The sequence below is a fragment of the Rhamphochromis sp. 'chilingali' genome (assembly GCF_963969265.1).
Source record: "Rhamphochromis sp. 'chilingali' genome assembly, chromosome: 12".
NCBI lineage: Eukaryota > Metazoa > Chordata > Actinopteri > Cichliformes > Cichlidae > Rhamphochromis > Rhamphochromis sp. 'chilingali'.
Genome location: NC_137939.1, coordinates 584,797 through 603,970, shown reverse-complemented (window position 1 = coordinate 603,970; position 19,174 = coordinate 584,797). Strand labels below are relative to the sequence as shown.

General features: G+C 44.3%; 1 protein-coding gene across 1 annotated transcript in view; it reads right to left on the bottom strand.

The window, feature by feature from the left end:
• Positions 1-19,174, bottom strand: part of LOC308406874 (ERC protein 2) — a gene marked incomplete at its 5' end in the record, with an annotated part of 171,936 nt that overhangs the window by 119,506 nt on the left and 33,256 nt on the right. The window contains one exon of the mRNA XM_080898149.1: positions 11,770-11,933. Within this exon, the coding sequence (XP_080754275.1) occupies positions 11,770-11,933 (164 nt within the window). The remainder of the gene's footprint in view (positions 1-11,769; positions 11,934-19,174) is intronic.

Here is a 19,174-nt window from a genome sequence, read left to right as displayed (position 1 = left end):
TTCGTTTTTTCAGCTTCCTCCCGTCCGTATCGTATTACACTCACATCCAACAGGCTGTTCTTGCTCTTAGATACAACGACACACACTGACCCACACAGGAATCCAATATCATGCACCAGTTGACCTGTCATCAGCCTTTATCATTCTCACCAGCTCTCTGGGTGGCGGGTGCTGTTTGCAGTGAAGACAGAGAGCCTGTCGCGATAAAACAGATGCATCATCTGAACCCTCAAAGCTCTTTTCATCAGCGGGGGAACATATATGAGAGATTAATAGCTCTATGAAATCTGTTTAGTTGACTCACTGGAAGCTGAAAATTTTATGAAGAGGCTTGGCACTTTCCATAAGATTTAATCTAAACCTCATTACATCGTGTCATGAAAGTAAAAGCAGTGCTTGTACACAGCACATGGTTTAGCTATTGAAATAATATTCTCAGGATGTTTTTTTCTTTTCCCCAACTGTGCGGTTTGTCATATCAAAATGTCCCTAGTGAGGGAAATGTAACCCCACGTTTTTTAGATAGAGTTATCTTTCACAGAAAAAAAGAAAAAACTTTATTCAACACTGAGAAGTCTTCAGACACAGCTGGGGGTGTGGGGGCTGGTGGCGAAATAACTTCAACAGGATAAGACTGGTAAGGAAACGAGCCACACTCCTGTCTTTCCTCTTGTACACAGATCTGTAAGTTATAGCCCAAGCCTGCTGGGAAACGGGAAATTTGGGAAACAAATCAGTACGAAATGGTCAGTTTACAGAGTGGTTACAGTGCGCACAAAGTTAGTCAAAGAAGTGCACGTTTCAAAGGAATCATATCTAGAGATCATGACTAGCATTCCCATTCCACTTAAAAATGTGACCCAGATAGCAATGACATTAAGATATCTTTTTAAAAATATTACCATAAAAGGATTAGTCACGTGACACGGCTGGTTCTCCCAAAGACCACATTTGCTCACATTCTTTGGGGTTATTTAGCCACACAAACACATACAGTCATATCTGTCAAGGCTTTCTGGCAACAGAACACACCAGTTTAAAAATCATGTAAATTACAGAAACACTGAAACTGAGTTCTTTCTTTGTCTTTCTTTTGTTTTTAATTAAATTCATTGAATTTGTATCTAATGTCAGCAATCAGTTTCAGAAAAAGTGCAACATTTACTCTTCTGTTGCATCACATCTTCTTCTTTTAACAACATCCTACAAAAGACTTTGGGTACAAGCCGTTTTAGAGTCTTCATCTACAAAAAGGTTTCACCTTCAAAGCACTAACAGCCATAATAGTGGTGCGGACGTTTTTCACACCATATGCACGAATACAACCCCATGCCATCACTCACACTGGCTCCCAGTTTTCAGTTCCCCATCTTAACTGAACTCAGGCCCGAGGAAGTGGGTGGCTGTTTCTGGATGTTACTTTGCACTTTTGTATCTTCATCATAAGCTAAAATAGTTGGAAAGTTAATACACAAGTCAGTGACCCAATAATTTCCCCCCTTCAGCGTAACTCCAACATATCACCTACACCGACCTGCAGCACAAAAGTACCTTGCACAGATCAGATCATTACAACACGTTGTGCTGGAAAACCTTTGCTATAAACCCTGGCAAGAAAAGATTGTTGCAGACCATGATAATGAGCCCCCCCCCCGTTATGCACACTGTTATGCACTATATCACTATTACATGCCATTACCTTTCTTCTTTAACTTGGTTGGCAGATACTGCATGCTCTTGGTCTGTGCTCACTGCTCTCACCAGCTTGCCAAGCGTTACTCTTGTGTCTTGTTTCCATCTCTCTGTGCTTTTCTCTCATGTCTCAACCAGCTGCAGCAGATGGACAGCACCTCCATGAGGCCGGTTCTACCAGAGGTCTCTTCCTGTTCTTTCTCTTGATGGCTGCCAAGTGCATGCTCATTGGGCTTTTCTCTCTAATACTGTAGGGATTTTACCTTAAATTTAAAACACCGTGAATATGACTGTTGTTGTGGCCTGCACTATATAAACTGAATTAAACTGAATAAATAGCCGTTTGGTTGACCCTTCCCGAAACATACACCAAAGCCAAAAAAACTCAACCAAACAAGCAAATACAAAATAGCTTGACTGGATTAAACCGCAAACCTCTGGTAGAGACAACCAACAAATTCAGCCCCTTTATGCTTCTAAAAGAATTTCAATGACATGCTGTGCTTCAGAAGCAAAAAGTTGGCAAAAATGTCCTTGCCATTTCAGAAACCTCTTAAAAAGTTGGCAAACTATCACGTCTACCTGGAAAAAGAGACACGGAAGAAACCTTTGTGCAAAGAGGCGAAGATAAACAAGATGAAAGAGGAGCCGGAGATGAAAAAGCAAAGAAAGACCAGAAATTGAAAATCTGAAAGTGAACCCAAAGTCAAAGTGCACTCAACATTGAGCTCACAGTCTTATGAGACAAGGAATGTCTTCCAGCTGGCAAGGGAGGACACAGAAGAAGAAAGAAAAGCCTTTAGGAGAGGACTCAAGAGTGGTCTTTAGCAGGAAGACATTCAACATAAAAAGAAAGAAGATGGTCATGGCAAGAGCGGCCTACAAGAAAAGTCAGACTTTCAAATGATGAGGGAAGTTTTCCAGCTGGAGAAACTGGACATGAAAACAAAACCCCACTTTGAACAAAGAACCAAGGATGCACTTATGGAGGGCTTTGCATGGTGAAAACAATGAGATGGTTGATGATATTAAGTCTTTTAAGATAGAAAAGGATGAGACAGCAATGTTGAGAAAGGCCTATTTCCAAGAGAAGAAAGACATTCAGAGCATTGCACAGGCTTTGCAGTTGGAGAAGCAAAGCACAGAAAAAGAAAGAAGAAGATAACCTATACTGAAGAAATTATGACTTTAAACTAAAGAAAGACAACGTGAAAATAACTACAACGCACAAAGAGGAAACCCAATAAAAGGATGGCAGAGAGTAGAAAAGGAAGAGTTAGCTTTAAAAAGGAAGGGCTACATTCAGTTAAAGACGGGTATCAAGAGTATGTGATGCTTTCCAGCTGAACAACTAGAAGGAATAGAAAGAACAGCCCGTGTTAGGAGCTTAAATTCACCCACCCATCCATCCATCCATCCATCCATCCACCCACTCATCCATCCATCCACCCATCCATCCATCCACCCACCCACCCACCCACCCATCCATCCATCCACCCACCCACCCATCCATCCATCCACCCGCTCATCCATCCACCCACCCACCCACCCATCCATCCATCCACCCACCCACCCACCCATCCATCCATCCATCAAACTGGAATTTAAGGGGAGAGTATAGGGATTTTTGGAACAGGAACCTTCTTGCAGTGAAGCTATGCTATCAATTTTAAAATAAATTCACTGGAATTTGTACGTTTTTAATTGACACTGCAATACATTTATTAAACTATTTGTAGAATCAAAATGCTATTTTATGTGTATGTGAAAACAATGAGAAAGCCACAGTTTAAAATACCTGGCACACTTCATCATTCAAATCACTCTCAGTCACTTCGCACTTCAATTCATTCGTTAACACATATTTCAAAAATTTTCATCATATTCCTGCTGACTTTTTTAGGGTGTTGCAGAACTTCTGCCTTTTAAAGTTTACTATGGCATGATGAATGAGGAGCACGTCTGCAGCAATAATATTTGTAAAGGAGAAAAGGAAACACAAAGATATGGATAGAGAGGGAGGCTTTCTGCATATTTCAACAAACAAAAAAAACTTGCTGGTGTTAAAACAGCCATCAACACAATGATACGAAGGAAAAGCAAAGCATTTGCAGTAAGCCCACGTTTGAGCGTGTACTGATGAAAACTGATGTCAAAGCACCACAGCAAACCATGAAACATCCCTAATTACAGGGCTTTTGACGTGTAGCCACTTTGCATTTAAATGGAACAGCTATAGTAAACGGGGCATTTTTAGAGAACAACTTCACACCCAACTGGAGTGTGCAACAGGGATGAGCTAAAAGCAAGCATATTGCTTTAAGTCAATGCTATAGGGAGGAGTACAGCACGTTATATGCGGTGCAGAAAGATCCTCAAACCTTGTGGTCACACAAACATAAAAGATTATGTATATTTTTAGAACAATCACATGCACGCATACACCCTGATGGCACTTTATTTGACCTTTTGTGCTCTTTTTCTTAAACTCAGCAAGTGGCAGAGAGGGAGAAGACAGAGAGAGACCTTTAATTTGAGGACATGAGAGGAAACAAGGAAGATGAGAGAAGACCTTTATGTGTATGTAATTGGTCTATAGAGGAACTGCCAGCATGCGCACCACAGGTGGCCGCCAGCCCGGTTTAAATAGCCATCCTCATTAAGTCCTCTGAGACATGCCGTGCAAACAGAAAGAGAGGGTCATGAGTGGCATCTGGGACCAAAAGTACGATGTTTCTTTAATTCATCATTCCCATTTACTGCATAGTGCAAGTTTACACACGGAGGTACTGTATACATGTTCAAAGACAGTGATGAAAACTCTGATTAGCCAACCTCCAGTCAGTCAACGATTCGCTCTCAGCGTTTAATCACAGACTTCATTTCTAATAAGATAAGATAAGATAAGATAAGATAAGATAACCTTTATTAGTCCCACACGTGGGAAATTTGTTTTGTCACAGCAGGAAGTGGACAGTGCAAAAGTTATGACGCAAAAATTAGAATACAATAAGAATAAATACAGTACACAGCTGTACAGAATAGAATAAAATAATATACTATTTGTCATTGTCAAGAACAATGAAATTGCGTTTGGGGCTTCCATACAACCCAAAAAAAAAAGAAGAAAATAATAAATACCCCTTAAAACCCAAGTGTACATATTTAACCCAGTGTGACTCCAATGCAATAAGACAATCCTTAGCAATAATGTTCGTAGAAATTCAGACAAAGACCTGAGAAACATGACAAAATACAACAATGCAACCCATTCAATATTATTGTACTGTGAGATATGATATCAGATATGATAGTTATCTATTTAAGAAAGAGGGGGGGGGCAGGAGGGGGAAGAGAATAAAGATATGATGCACCAATGCAGACCAGTTCATTGCTATTAAGAAGTTGGATATGGTTATTGTCCGTGAGAGGGGGGCAGAGAGTTCAGGAGCCTCACAGCCTGTGGATACAGGCTGTTGGCCAGTCTGGATGTTCTGGCCTGTATAGACCTGTACCTTCTCCCTGAGGGCAGCAGATGGAAAAGGTGGCGCGCAGGGTGATGTTGGTCCCGCAGGATACTGTGCACCCTCCTCAGACAGCGAGTGGGGAAGATATTACTGATCTCTGGCAGACTTGTTCCAATAATTCTGCCAGCTTCTTTCACCACCCGCTGGAGTGCTTGCTGATCGGCCTTGGTGCAGCTGGGGAACCACACTAGAAATCCATACGTCAGAACGCTGCTGATGGCACAGTTGTAGAAGTTCAACATCAGAGATCTGGGAATGTGTGCGCTCCGCAGTCTCCTCAGGTAGTAGAGGCGCTGTTGGACCTTCCGTACAACTGAGGTGATATGGTTGCCCCAGGACAGGTCCTCGGTCACAGTTACCCCCAAGAATTTAAAACTGCTCACCCTCTCCACCGCCTCACTGCCAATGAAGAGAGGCAGATGGTTGTTATGACCCCTCTTCCGGAAATCTACAATGATCTCCTTGGTCTTTTTGGTGTTTAAGACCAAGTTATTGTCGTGGCACCATGACTCTAGTTGTTGCACCTCTGTCCTATAGTTTGTCTCATCATTGTTGGATATAAGTCCGAGCACTGTAGTGTCATCTGCAAACTTAACAATGAGATTGGACGCGCAGGAGGAAATACAGTCATGGGTGAAGAGAGTGTATAGCAGAGGGCTCAGAACACACCCCTGAGGGGCACCGGTGTTGACCACAAGGGTGGAAGAGGTGTTCTTACCCACTCTGACACTCTGTCTACGGTTAGTGAGGAAGTCCACAATCCAGTTGCACAGAGAGGAGTTAAGTCCCAGTTGGTGGAGTTTGGGACGGAGTTTGTATGGCCGGATGGTATTAAAAGCCGAGCTGTAGTCTACAAAGAGGAGCCGTGCATAGGTGTTCCTGTGTTCCAAGTGCTTCAGTAATGTGTGCAGCACTGTGGCGATCGCATCCTCGGTTGACCGGTTCTCCCTGTATGCAAACTGGTGCGAGTCCAGGGATGGTGGAAAAGCAGCTCTGATGTGTTTAATGACCAGTCTCTCCAGGCATTTGGCGGGAATGGGGGTGAGTGCCACAGGTCTGAAATCGTTCAGACATGTGACATTTGACTGTTTTGGGATGGGAACGATGGTTGCTGCTTTGAAACAGGATGGTACCAGTGAACAGGACAACGAGGTGTTATATATAGAGGTGAAGACGTCCGCCAGGTCCGCAGCACAGTCTTTTAGCACCCGGCCCAGCACTCCATCCGGCCCGGCCGCCTTCCTGGTGTTAATGCTCCGGAACACACGCCTCAGCTCATGAGTGCTCAGGACCGGAGCAGGGTCGGTTGAGGGGAGAGGGGACAGGACAGGGTCGGTGTTCTCCCTGTCAAAACGGGCATAAAAGAGATTTAGATCCTCAGCCAGAGTAGAACTGTCGGCTGAGGGTGATGGTGTTCTTCTTTTGTAGTCCGTGATAGCCCTGATGCCCTCCCAGACCTGCCTTGGGTTTGTGTTGTTCTCAAACCTGGCCTCGATACGCCTCCTGTGCTGCTGCTTGGCAGTCTTGATGCCTCTTCTCAGGTTGGCCCTGGCAGCACTGTATGCCTCCTGGTCCCCGGATTTGAAAGCGTTGTTCCTTGTTCGAATAAGTTGTTGAACTCCGTGTGTCATCCAGGGTGGATTATTAGGGAACACACGGAATCGTTTCCAAGTTGTTACATTGTCCACACAGAAACAGATGTAGTCCAAGACAGTGGAGGTGTAACTGTCCAATGCGACACGATTGTCAGTGTCCTGCACCTTGAATACATCCCAGTCTGTGCAGTGGAAACAGTCCTGAAGCATCGGAATAGCGTCCTGCGGCCATGTTCTCACGGTTTTGGTTGTAATCCCAGTGCTCTTGATCTTTTGTGTGTATATTGGGTGTAGCAGAAGGGAGAGATGGTCTGACAGACCCAGGTGGGGATAAGCCTGGGCTCTGTACGCATTCGCCATGTTGGTGTACACCTGGTCCAACGTTCTATCTCCTCTGGTAGCACACTTCACATTACGGTGGAAATTGTGAAGTACAGATTTCAGGTCCGCGTGGTTAAAATCCCCAGCCGCAATAAAGACACTGTCCGGGTGTGCTACCAGGCTGTTATTGATGCTGCTGCTCAATTGTGCTAACGCTAGCTTAGCATTAGCATCTGGTGGAATGTAAACAGCGCAGATGTAAACGGCAGAAAATTCCCGAGGGAGATAGAATGGACGGCACTTTAACACCAACAGTTCTACCTCTGTACTGCACAGTTTTTCCGTTACCGTGACGTTCGTGCACCAAAGGTTGTTAATATAGATGCACAGCCCCCCGCCAGTCTTCTTACCCGAGTCCGCAGACCTGTCGGCTCGATAGGCGGTGCGGCCTGCTAGATCGATAGCCGCATCGGGAATGGCGCTGTCCAGCCAGGTTTCAGTGAAAATCATGCACGAACAGTTATTAAAAGTCCGTCGAGTGGCGATCTGCAGTCGTATTTCATCCAGTTTGTAACGGATTGAACGGGCGTTGGAGAGGAATATGATCGGGAGTGGTGGTTTAAACGGACTAGTCTTTAGCCGTGCCCACAGGCCTCCCCGCTTGCCTCTCTTCTGCCTCCGCTCGCAACGTCTCCTCCTGCGGCTTGCTGTTGCGGGTAGCCCCGGGGGTTGCTTAACGATCTCCGGGGGGATGAGATACTCGGATGTTAGTTGAAGATCTCCACGGCTTAGTTGTAGTAGATCATCTCTGTTGTATTGAAGTAACCCCAGGTTGTGTGAAATAAGTACCACCAAAAGTGCAAAAGTGTAGGAGCTCCGGGCCGCTGCGTCTGTGCGCGCCGCCATCTTAAATTACATTTGTGTGTGTTTGTTCAGTTAAAGTCTTTGTTGTGGAGTCTGACAGCAGTGGGGAGGAAAGACCTGCGAAATCTCTCCGTCCCACACCGTGGGTGCCGCAGTCTCCCACTGAAGGAGCTGCTCAGTGCTGTCACAGTCTGCTGCATGGGGTGGGAGACGTTGTCCAACAGTGATGACAGCTTAGCCGCCGTTCTCCTGTCACTCACCACCTCCACTGGGTCCAGAGGGCATCCTAGAACAGAGCTGGCCCTTCGGATCACCCTGTTCAGTCTCTTCCTGTCCCCAGCAGAGATGCTGCCGCCCCAGCAGACCACACCATAAAAGACAGCAGAAGCCACGACAGAGTCATAGAAGGTCTTCAGGAGTGGGCCCTCCACTCCAAATGACCTGAGTCTCCGCAGCAGGTACAGCCTGCTCTGCCCTTTCCTGTAGAGGGCGTCTGAGTTATGAGTCCAGTCCAGTCTATTGTTCAGATGAACACCAAGGTACCTGTAGCTGTCCACAGCCTCAATGTCCATACCTTGGATGTTCAGTGGTTGCAGTGGAGAATGCTTGTGCCTGCGGAAGTCTACCACCAGCTCCTTGGTTTTACTGGCGTTGATCTGGAGGTAGTTCAGCTGGCACCAGTCCACAAAGTCTTGGGTCAGACCTCTGTACTCCTTGTCGTCCCCATCAGTGATGAGGCCGACTATTGCAGAGTCATCAGAGAACTTCTGCAGGAAGCACTGGGTGGAATTGTGGGAGAAGTCTGCAGTGTAGATGGTGAAGAGGAACGGAGCCAGAACCGTTCCCTGTGGGGCCCCCGTACTGCAGACGACCCTGTCCGACACACAGCCCTGAGTCCTCACATACTGTGGTCGGTCGGTGAGGTAGTCCAGGATCCAGGTAGTGAGGTGATGGTCCACTCCAGAGTTCTCCAGCTTGTCCTTCAGAACCGAGGGAAGAATAGTGTTGAAGGCACTGGAGAAATCAAAGAACATGATTCTCACAGTGCTTCCAGCGGTCTCCAGGTGAGCGAGGGAACGATGTAGGAGGTGAATGACGGCATCATCCGCTCCAATGCCAGGCTGGTAGGCAAACTGAAGTGGGTCCAGTGATGAGCTTGTTAGGCGCCGAAGCTGAGCCAGGACCAACCGCTCCAGGGTCTTCATCAGGTGGGATGTCAGAGCCACCGGCCTGTAGCTGTTGAGGTCCTTGGGGCGTGAAGTCTTTGGCACTGGTACAACACAGGAGGTTTTCCAGAGCTGTGGGACTCTTCCCAACCTCAGGCTCAGGTTGAAGAGGTGCTCCATCACCCCACACAGTTGGTCCGCGCAGGACCTGACGACCCTCGAGCTGATGCCATCTGGACCCGCTGCCTTCTTGCCATTAATCCTCCTCAGTTCCCTCCTAACCTGGGTGGTTGAGAGAGACAGGCTGGAGCCTTGTGTTGAGTGTGTATTGGATGCTGTTGTTGGGGGTGGGGGGGAGTGAGCAGGGTGAATAGAGGAGGTGTGAAGTGTCTGAGGTGGAACAGCAGCAGTGGGGGTGGGTGAGTCTGCAGCCGATGTTGCAGACTGTCTCATGGTTGAATCAAATCTGTTGAAGAAATGATTCAGTTCATTTGCCCACCTCACATCCCTCCCAGGCAGAGAGTTCTGCTGTTTGTGGCCTGAGATGGTTCTGAGGCCTCTCCAGACTTCACCAACGTTGTTTTGCTGAAGCTGGTTCTCCATCTTCTGCCTGTAGCTGTCCTTCCCATTCCTTATCAGTCCCCTCAACTCTCTCTGCACCCTTTTCAACTCCTCTTTGTCTTTGGATTTGAAGGCCCTCCTCTTCTGCTTGAGGACAGCTTTAATTTCTGGGGTAATCCAAGGTTTGTTGTTGGAGAAACACCGTACAGTCCTGGTAGGTACAGTGTTATCCACACAGAAGTTTATATAGTCAGTAATGCATGTAGTAAGGCTGTCGATGTCCTCTCCATGGTCGTCACAGATCACCTCCCACACAGTCGACTCAAAACAATCCTTAAGAGCCTCCTCGCTCTCCTCTGACCATCTCTGCACTGTGCGGGTGGCTGGTGGCACCCTGCGCACTAAGGGCTCATACACAGGGACAAGGTGCACCAGGTTGTGGTCAGATTTGCCCAGTGGAGGGAGAGGTGATGAACTGTATGCCTCTTCAGCATTGGCATACAGTAAGTCCAGTGTTTTATTGTCTCTGGTTGAGCAGGTCACATACTGGGTGAAGGTGGGCAGTGTGGAGTCCAAAGAGGCATGATTGAAGTCCCCTGATATTATGAGAAGGGCTCTCGGTGATTGTGTTTGCAGTCTGCTGACCACTGAGTGGAGAGAGTCACAGGCTGCATCTGCGTTGGCCGAGGGGGGGACATACGCTGTTATTGCGATAACATGCGAGAATTCCCGGGGCAGATAGTACGGACGCATGCTAACGGCTAACAGCTCAATGTCTCTGCTGCAGAGTTGTTCTTTCACAGTGATGTGCCCAGGGTTACACCATCTGTCGTTCACAAAAACTGCCAGTCCCCCTCCTTTCCTCTTACCGCTCTCTCTCGTCCTGTCCGCTCGCAGCATCTGAAATCCCGGTAGTGTCACGCTTGGCTGACTGAACTAGAAAAATATTCAGCTGATTTAAAGCAATAAAACTGCCAGTCATAATATCACTTCCTTTTTTTTCTTTAGTTACAAAAGTAAGCTGACTCACTGGACATTAGACTTTTTCTACAATTAAAAGCAGAGAGACTAGGCATTGAAAGGTTTCTGACAGTTCTTCTCTTTAGTATGACAAACCTTCTAAAGCTGACAAACAGCTGCTGACATTATGGCCAAATGACAGCAGCCTCCTGTTGTTTGTTTCAATGTCCAACCCCCATAGCAATTTGGAAATGAACATCAACACAAACAGCTATGTGGAAAACAAGATTGTGGCCTGCACTGCGATGCTGCACAGCGATGTCCTGTATCTCACGTATGACTGCGACACCAGCGCCAATTATACTTTTTCAATTCAATTCAAGGGTGCAGCCGTCTACTGCAACTGGTTGGGGAATAAAAAACACAGTGGAAGACAGCCGGAAGTTAGAGCTAGCTTCTTCAATAGTGTTATAACACAATAATGTCAGCTCAGTTACTTGTTTCTCCTTTTCTGTTTCTTGTTTTTTGTCCAGATATAGAGTGAGAGTGGTAGATAAGTGGCACTGAGAGAACAAATATCACATTGTTTGGATTTTTCCCTGAAAACTCAGCCTGAGCTCTGTGCTGAGAATGTCCAGCAAGTTGTCTTTTTAAGTTACATTACAATCCACTCACACGTGGAGCTGTTGAATTATTATTATTATTGGTTTGAGAGTTTTAGAGTGTGTTTAGGCCCAACACTCATTCTCCTTTTGGCTCCATCAATTCCTGTGGGAGCACGTCTGTTTTTCTTTTTCTGTACAAAAATAATAAGATGCTTACTTTATCTGTCTCTAATTTATTGATGAGCACTTGGAACTCAGTGGATCAACATCAACACTATGCACTATTGTCACTCCAAGCTTTTAAAATATTCATTTTAGTATAAAAGGAATAATTAGAGAGTTTATAATACAATGTGCTGCATTTTTCTCTAAATAGAGTGAATTTAACTCACAACAGAAAGGTTTCATATGCATTTAAAGTCAGGCTACACTTTTTAAAATAATGCAGTGTGTTGCTGTAAAAGTTGGCTTTACGTACTTTTTTCTGCAAGACATTTATCTTCCTCTCCTTGACGTCCAGCATGTCCTTCATGTCTCTGATTTCTCCCGTTAGTGTGCTCTTTTCATCAGTCAAGTCCTGCAACTGTTTGGTCTTCTTGGTCAGGAACTGCTCCTTCTCCTCCAGACGCACTCGCAGAGCATCTACCTACAATTAACCAAGACAAGAAGTTAAGTGCAGATAGGCAGGTATAACAAAACTGTAAGGCCAGATCAATAGGGACACCGAAAGCAGCATCTGCACAACACAAACACTAACAGACAAGTAGCAGGAGAGAGAAAAGTGGACACAATCTTCAGACAGGGTGATAGAAACCAGTATGCACCATATCCAGAATTCATACACAGTCAGACAGACAGGCAACCATACAGGTTGAAAGTAATCTGTAAAAAATAGTTTTAAGGCAGACCGTTTGACGATGAGCGAGAGCTGAGTGACTGACAGGCGAATGTAGAGAAAAGAGGAAGCAAAAAAAGATTAAGAAATGTTACACCGTGATTTTTCCCAGTTCTCGGTCAGGTGGCCCACATGTTATTATTCAGCGCTAGAAATGACATTTCTCACATTTACTTGTTGACGTTTGGAAGTAGTAAAAGTTCAACTCTGACCTAATGTCCATGATTTGAACCACTGCGGACTGAAGCAAAGTGTTTGTGAAAGAGAAAGAGCCAGGAGCCTGTCCTGTCGTTTGTTATTGAGAGTGTTGTGTGATTGGGCCGGTGCTGCCATAGATCAGACCGCTCACACGCTTCACACTCACACATAGAAGTTCGACGTGTCTGGCTAAGTGTAGTGAGATGAGAGATAGCTGTGCACGTTCCAGCACTACTTATTGGACTTGACATACGCAACCGACTCCTTGTTTGTTCTTCTGCAATTTCACTTTATTCCCATGTATAATTTCAGGGGTGTTTCATTTGACTTCACGAGGACACACACACACATAGATGAAGGGAAGTAACATGAGGCTTGTTAACAGTCATTACTTGGACACAACGTGAACAGTGTGAAAATAGTTAAAGCAAAAACTCTTTTGCTTTCAAACTTATCTCCCAGGTATTTCACAAGGCACTCACTGTGATTCATAAAGGGAGGACGGGCGTTGGAGCAACTGGAGGTAAGATTTAGTCAGTTAGTTAACTTCCCTTTAGGCAACAGTAACACCTAAATCATTATTCTGATGTATAATAATAGTGTTGCACAAACTGTGTGTATTAAATTAATGGCACACAAGGGTTTCTGATTAGAACTAGAACGACTGCTATTTTGTAATTGTGCAAATGCCGAGAGAAATTTAAAACCACAAGAATTCAAGACAAAACAAATAATATGAGAGCAATCAGAAGAAAAACGTCAATAGCAAAAAAGCAGATATACTAAAGGCACAATTGAAAAGTACAGCTGTGTTGGAGCACAGTTCCTCCCTGCAGATATGTTTATGTACCTGCATGTGTAAAATGAGAGTGCGCCATGCACTCCAGAGACACACAGAGGGGGCCTGTCACTGTGCCATTAGAAGCAGGCCAGGACCCCCAGGTGTAAGATGGCGAAGTATTTATCTCATATTGCTCCTCTGGCAGACAACCAAAGTCTAATACTGAGAACGGCTCTGTCCTCCCAAATTCACATTTACACACAAACGCGCGCACAATAGTGGTGTTATCACCAATCCTTTGCACGTACAGTATACATGCACATACTATGTGTGTGTGTGCATGTTTGCCACTGCATTTATGTGCGTGTGTGAGAGAGCGAGAGACCTCCTCCCCTCCATCTCCACCTGGCAAGGAGCAATTTAGCAAGAATGTAGCAAAGGGGCCTAACAGGAAATCCCTGCTGTCTCACCTGCACTGGCCCACTAAGCTGTGATAGTGCTACACAGACTAATACCCTCTTAAAGCACTCAGCGCTGCGAGACACAGTACATGGAAAAACAGGGAGAGAGTTGGATGATGAGATGCGGAGGGACAAATGAAAGGACAGATAACAGTAAGGGTGAAAGCAAGGGACGTAATAAATGAATGAAGGTGGATAGGGTCCGGCCTGTTGTGGACACAGCATTTGGACTGAGCATGTTAACACCACCGGCATACTGCTGTTTCACTGGCTACCACTCCAACAGCAGGAAATACTGTATGGCTTTATCAGCTGGCACACATGCTGAGATGATAGACGGCTAACTGCACACAGTGATTAACCTCTCTCTTCTCCCTCAATTTCCGCTCCAATGTTCCTTTTCTTCTGCTGCCCTTCTTCCTTGTGTCATCTTTCAAAAACACCTCTCGCTCTCTCTCGCTCTCTTCCCCTGTGGCTACCACCTCTCTTTCAACACTCCATCCCTCCAACCATGCTGCACACTCTCCAGGAGATTTCCTATTGCCATTTAAAGGCAACGGTCCTGCAGCGAGACAGAGTGATGTGTCAGTGTGAGAAATCCCTGAAGTCTTCAAATCAGGTTGTCTTTGGTACAGACCCACATTTCCCCAAGCATAACATTGCAGGTTTGCGCCTTTCAGTGCAGATTTGAGGGAGATGACATGCAACACAGAACTCCTGCTGTCTCCAAGACAACCACAGTATTGATTCTACCTACACGAGCGGACACCAGGGACTATATCCTGTTTTGTAATCGTGATGTTTCTTTAGCAGAAAAGGAGAAAGGTCAGGGAGAGGAGTAGAAAAGCCGCTGCTGTCCAGTCTGGCTTCGTTCAAATCTAAAGGGAACACTGGAGACTGCCCTGAGAAGTTCTGCTGAGTTGATGAATTAAAAACACATCTATATCACCCCACCTTCCTCCAAAAAAACCCACTTAAACTTTCCAGTCCCTCACTCAGCACCCCATAATTAAAAAAAAATATCTTGATATGTTTTCAACATTCTGTGGTTGCAAAACTATTAATTCTTGGCAAACCCCGGATTTTGTTTAAATTAATTCATTCCCAAATTTGTAACTACTCTAACGTGCGCACACATATGTATATTCAACAAATCTCAAGGCACAAAACTGCATCTGTAATTAAATATGCAAACAGCACGCACAAACGCATAAACACACTCTGATTAAATTCCTCCTTCTTGCTTGCAATGACAGCCAAATGTAGGTTCTGGAAATTGGTTAGCGGAGTAAAACAGAGGCTTAAAGAAAACAGTTTCACTGTTTGTCCTCACCTCCCTTTTCCCTGCCTCACATTTCATCATAAAAGTTTTTTTGGCAGGCAAATCTGCAAAGGTATTGGGCCCATCGTCGGCTCTGGGCCGCAATAAACAACACAGGGACTATATGAGCAGACCACAGTCAAAACAGCAGAACCAGAGAGAGTGAAAACCTGTAAGACCACAGCCGAGGTCTGGGGACACACCGACACTTGCGCAGTAACGTTTGCACTCTCACTCACACACTTGGGAGTCCAATATTGCAAATAGAGTCTTAGGTTGATCAGAAAAACATCCGTCATGTTTTCCATTGTCCCAATCTCAGTCTTTAAAAATCTATGACCTTTACAGAAGCTCATATCCAAACCATCAGCTATATTCATTCGTGTGTGTGTGTGTCTTAAAACAAGTTTGAATGTCACTTGAACTGAAAACACACCATTAAAGCTCTTAAATCCCAAGGAAAGGGTCTGATGAAATGTATCTAATGCCTGAACTAAGATCTTCTTGGCCTGCTGTGGTGCACCACACACAGCTGTGTCAGCTATTCACTTCTCTGGCTGCATCTCTAGCCTTTATAAATACACCACACGGCACCCATTAGATTTAATTTATTCAAAGGCCTGTGCAGTGAAACTAATCATCTCAATTTATGGCCTAATTCAGGTTTGTCAAGCCACTGATGAGCCCAAGTCTGAATTTCATCACTAAAATATTGAAGACAATGCTAGACCACCAAAGTCTCGCATGCTACCTATTATCATCTCTTTGGTGAGATGTACTTTACGCAGCGAGACAAACCAACACATATGATGCAGAAGGAATGAGAATGAATGCAGACAGCTGGATTTAAGCAGCCTGTCGGTGTTTTCATGCTGACTAATATCTGCATTATTAAAGACTGCTGAGAGGTGAACAAAAAACCCACGAGGATATATAGAGAACAGTAACTCACACCGCTGGTATATAAGCACCAGGTTATATGTCTTTTATTTATACAGAGCGGCATCAAGTGATCCATAGTTTCATGTTGATGTAACTGAAGCCTTCAATAGATGTCGGGAGGTTACAAATACTGTAAGAGTAGCCGCCTGAAGACCAAAGGATGTTTTTTGTTTTAATTGTGCATGTTGACGTGCTCAGTGTGTGAGCGTGTGAATAGGGGGGCGTTGTCAGATGGAAGTATGAAGAACTTTACACAGAAAATGTAAACAAGCCTGGACTTCTAGACCCTACACTGTTTATTTACACACAGAAGGCACTTAAAGACCATTTTTATAGTGTTTGGTACTTTTTCCCATGTCCATACAGCTCAAACCGAGGACCACCGGAGTTCGTAGGACTCCTTTTTGGGGTATTTCCTTCTATAGAGGAGGAACTGCCTCAGCACAAGAGGAACTTTGCATGATGTGATGTATTGTGACTGGTCCTGACCAGCGTTATTGTAGTTTTACATCGTTATTTCATTTTAATTATGAAATTACATTTTGTTTTACTAGTGTGTATTCGCTCATTTCAGTTTCGCATATAAGACAAATTTATGGAGAACACAAAAACAACACTTTTGACTCACATCCTGTCTCAATAAATATATGCTGCAGTGCTTCCCTGTGCTTGTTTTGACAACTGATTTGACTAAATGATCAAAGACTAAAATGTAAGATATCTCCCACCCATCCGTCCATCAATACATCCATTTATATATTTTATAACACTTTTTCAGTTCACAGTCATGTGGAGCCTGTCCCAGCTGTCATAGAGCAGGGTAACACCCACCAGGTCAATATTTCACATATACTTTTTATTTTTTATTCTCAAGTACATAATATTGCTTCTGTTAGTTTCTTTAGGGTAACCAAAACATTTTTTACAACTAGTTTAAATTTTATTTTGGTTTTAGTTAACTGCTTGTTTTGTACTTAAGTGTGGACTGAATATTTGATAAATGGTGTTACAAGTAGGGATCCTCCTTTTTCCAATTCCAACCCCTCGGCTGTGGTTCATCTGCCAATAACAAATACCCGTTTTAAATGAATAATCTGTATCCCTCACTGGCAGGAAGAGACAGGGGCTTGTTTTTTGTGTGTCTGGAAACTTTTGAATGAACAGAGTCAAACATGATTTTAAGAAACTAACAGAACCCAGTATGAGCTGACTTGCATTACCAGCTGCTTACTGCTTCCGAGTTCCTATAAGAAAAGAACAAATGCTGCGAGGCATGTGCTTCCCAGCACACCTCCCTAATGGGTACCTACACCCAAAAATGTTTGGTCAGAAAGCAGCTACATATGCCTACACAGATAAACAAGTGCATGCATGCAAACAGAAGTTTTCATCTCCACCTGAGCTGGTCATCCCAGACATAACAAGACTGAAGTTGATCTTTACGGAAACGTGGGAAATTCCCTGTCCTAGGGCAAAGGCTGTGTCATTCGAGGGGTGTCATGAAAGCTGAGTTAAGGCAACAGTCAGAGCTCTGATCCGGACTCGTATAATGGACAGATCACCTCAGGGCTGACTCGGGATAATAAGCGGATATAAACTGGCTCACAGCAGGGGCTGCAGGGTGGAGAGTGGGACACTGTCTCATTGAACACCATAACATCTGCTGATAAAACCATGGCAACACAGCTGTGTGCCTAAAGGCTACGAAGGGAACATGGAAAAGCACAGATGTAAAACAAGACCAAAAAAGACAAGGACACACACACACACACACTGACAAAAGGACCTTTGTCAGTGAATGTTTGCTACCAAAGCATGAAAGTCATTAATGTTCATATTGTAACAGTGGATGGTTTCATGACATTGAAAAATATAGGGTCACAGCACAAACTCTCATCGCACGCCGCTGCCTCAAACACTCTTTTGCCCTCCATCCATCATCATTACATCCTGCCAACAAAGACACACAAAACATACACAACACACGTGCGCATGTAGAGGAAGAGCTGCTGCAGGCGTTCCTCCTCATTAACACTTGCTGCTCCTCTGATTATTTTTCCTGATCATTTCCAGCACTGCATGCCAGTTCCTACATCCTGTTTCAAGGGAATCCATTTCCTGTCAAACACTAAGCAGTCACTCTGGCAAACATGTGGAAAATAAATGCTGGTCTGCAGTTCCTACAGTAGGTGCCTGAAATAAGCTTGATTTCTACTTGATCAACGAGTAAATATTAGCTGAGTGTCTCACACACAGTCACAGTCTTGAGTAAATACCAAACTTTGAACTAATAATGAAACCTGAATGCAAGTTAATTCAATGACAACTAAGTATGTTGTCATGGAGATGAAAAAATTGTTGTCAATAGCCTTTTAGCCAAAAATGATATTGTAAAATCAACAGAATTATATCAAGTCTGTCAAACTCACTATGCCACAGTCAGGGGCAGCTGAAACATAACCACAGTTATTGCAACCATGTACAACAGACGTGCATTTCATCGCCTTTGAAGTCGTCTTATCAGTGACTTTGGTGTCTCAAGATAACCATAAAAAAATCACTAACACAGAGACAAACTGCTACCAGTCTGCTACCAGTCTGCAATTAACTGGAGTCAAGTTGGCAATTATGTTTGTGATGCTAAAGCAATTAACTGTGACTAGCAGAAACCTGTTGCCACCTACATACACAGAAATGTACATGAAACAGAAATTCATGTTTAGTACTTATATTCAGAGTCCAGGCAAAAGCTCCCAAATCTGAAATAGAAATCCATTAATTTTTTTGAAAATAGTACCAGTGTTCCTGCATGACGGGGTTTTAACAGCAAATTTATATATATAACCTCAAATAGACACGTCAGGGTTGGTACTTTGTCTTTGTTTGTAAGTTAGGCAGCAGTTATTTACAAAGCTTAGCCAGTCGTTCTGAGAGTGATGGCAGTCATTTAGAGAACTGCTGTCTGGCGACAGGCTGCCTCGTACCAGGTAACCTGCACTATGGAGCGTACAGTGACCACTATTCTATTTCATCTTTCATCTGTATACTATACCAGTTAAAAAATATATAATTTCCTTAAAACTCTTAAAGAGTTTTGAGCAAAGTATAAACCCTAAAGTAAAAGTTGAATTTTGATCATTTAAATGTGCTGGAGGGGGATTAAAAAATGAAACAGACACACCTCCCCTATAAACAGGAGTAAGTAGAGGAGTGGAATATGTCATATTTCATCTAGTTTAATTGTTCTGTTCGGAGACTTTTGTGTTAACAAAGAGCCGACTTACT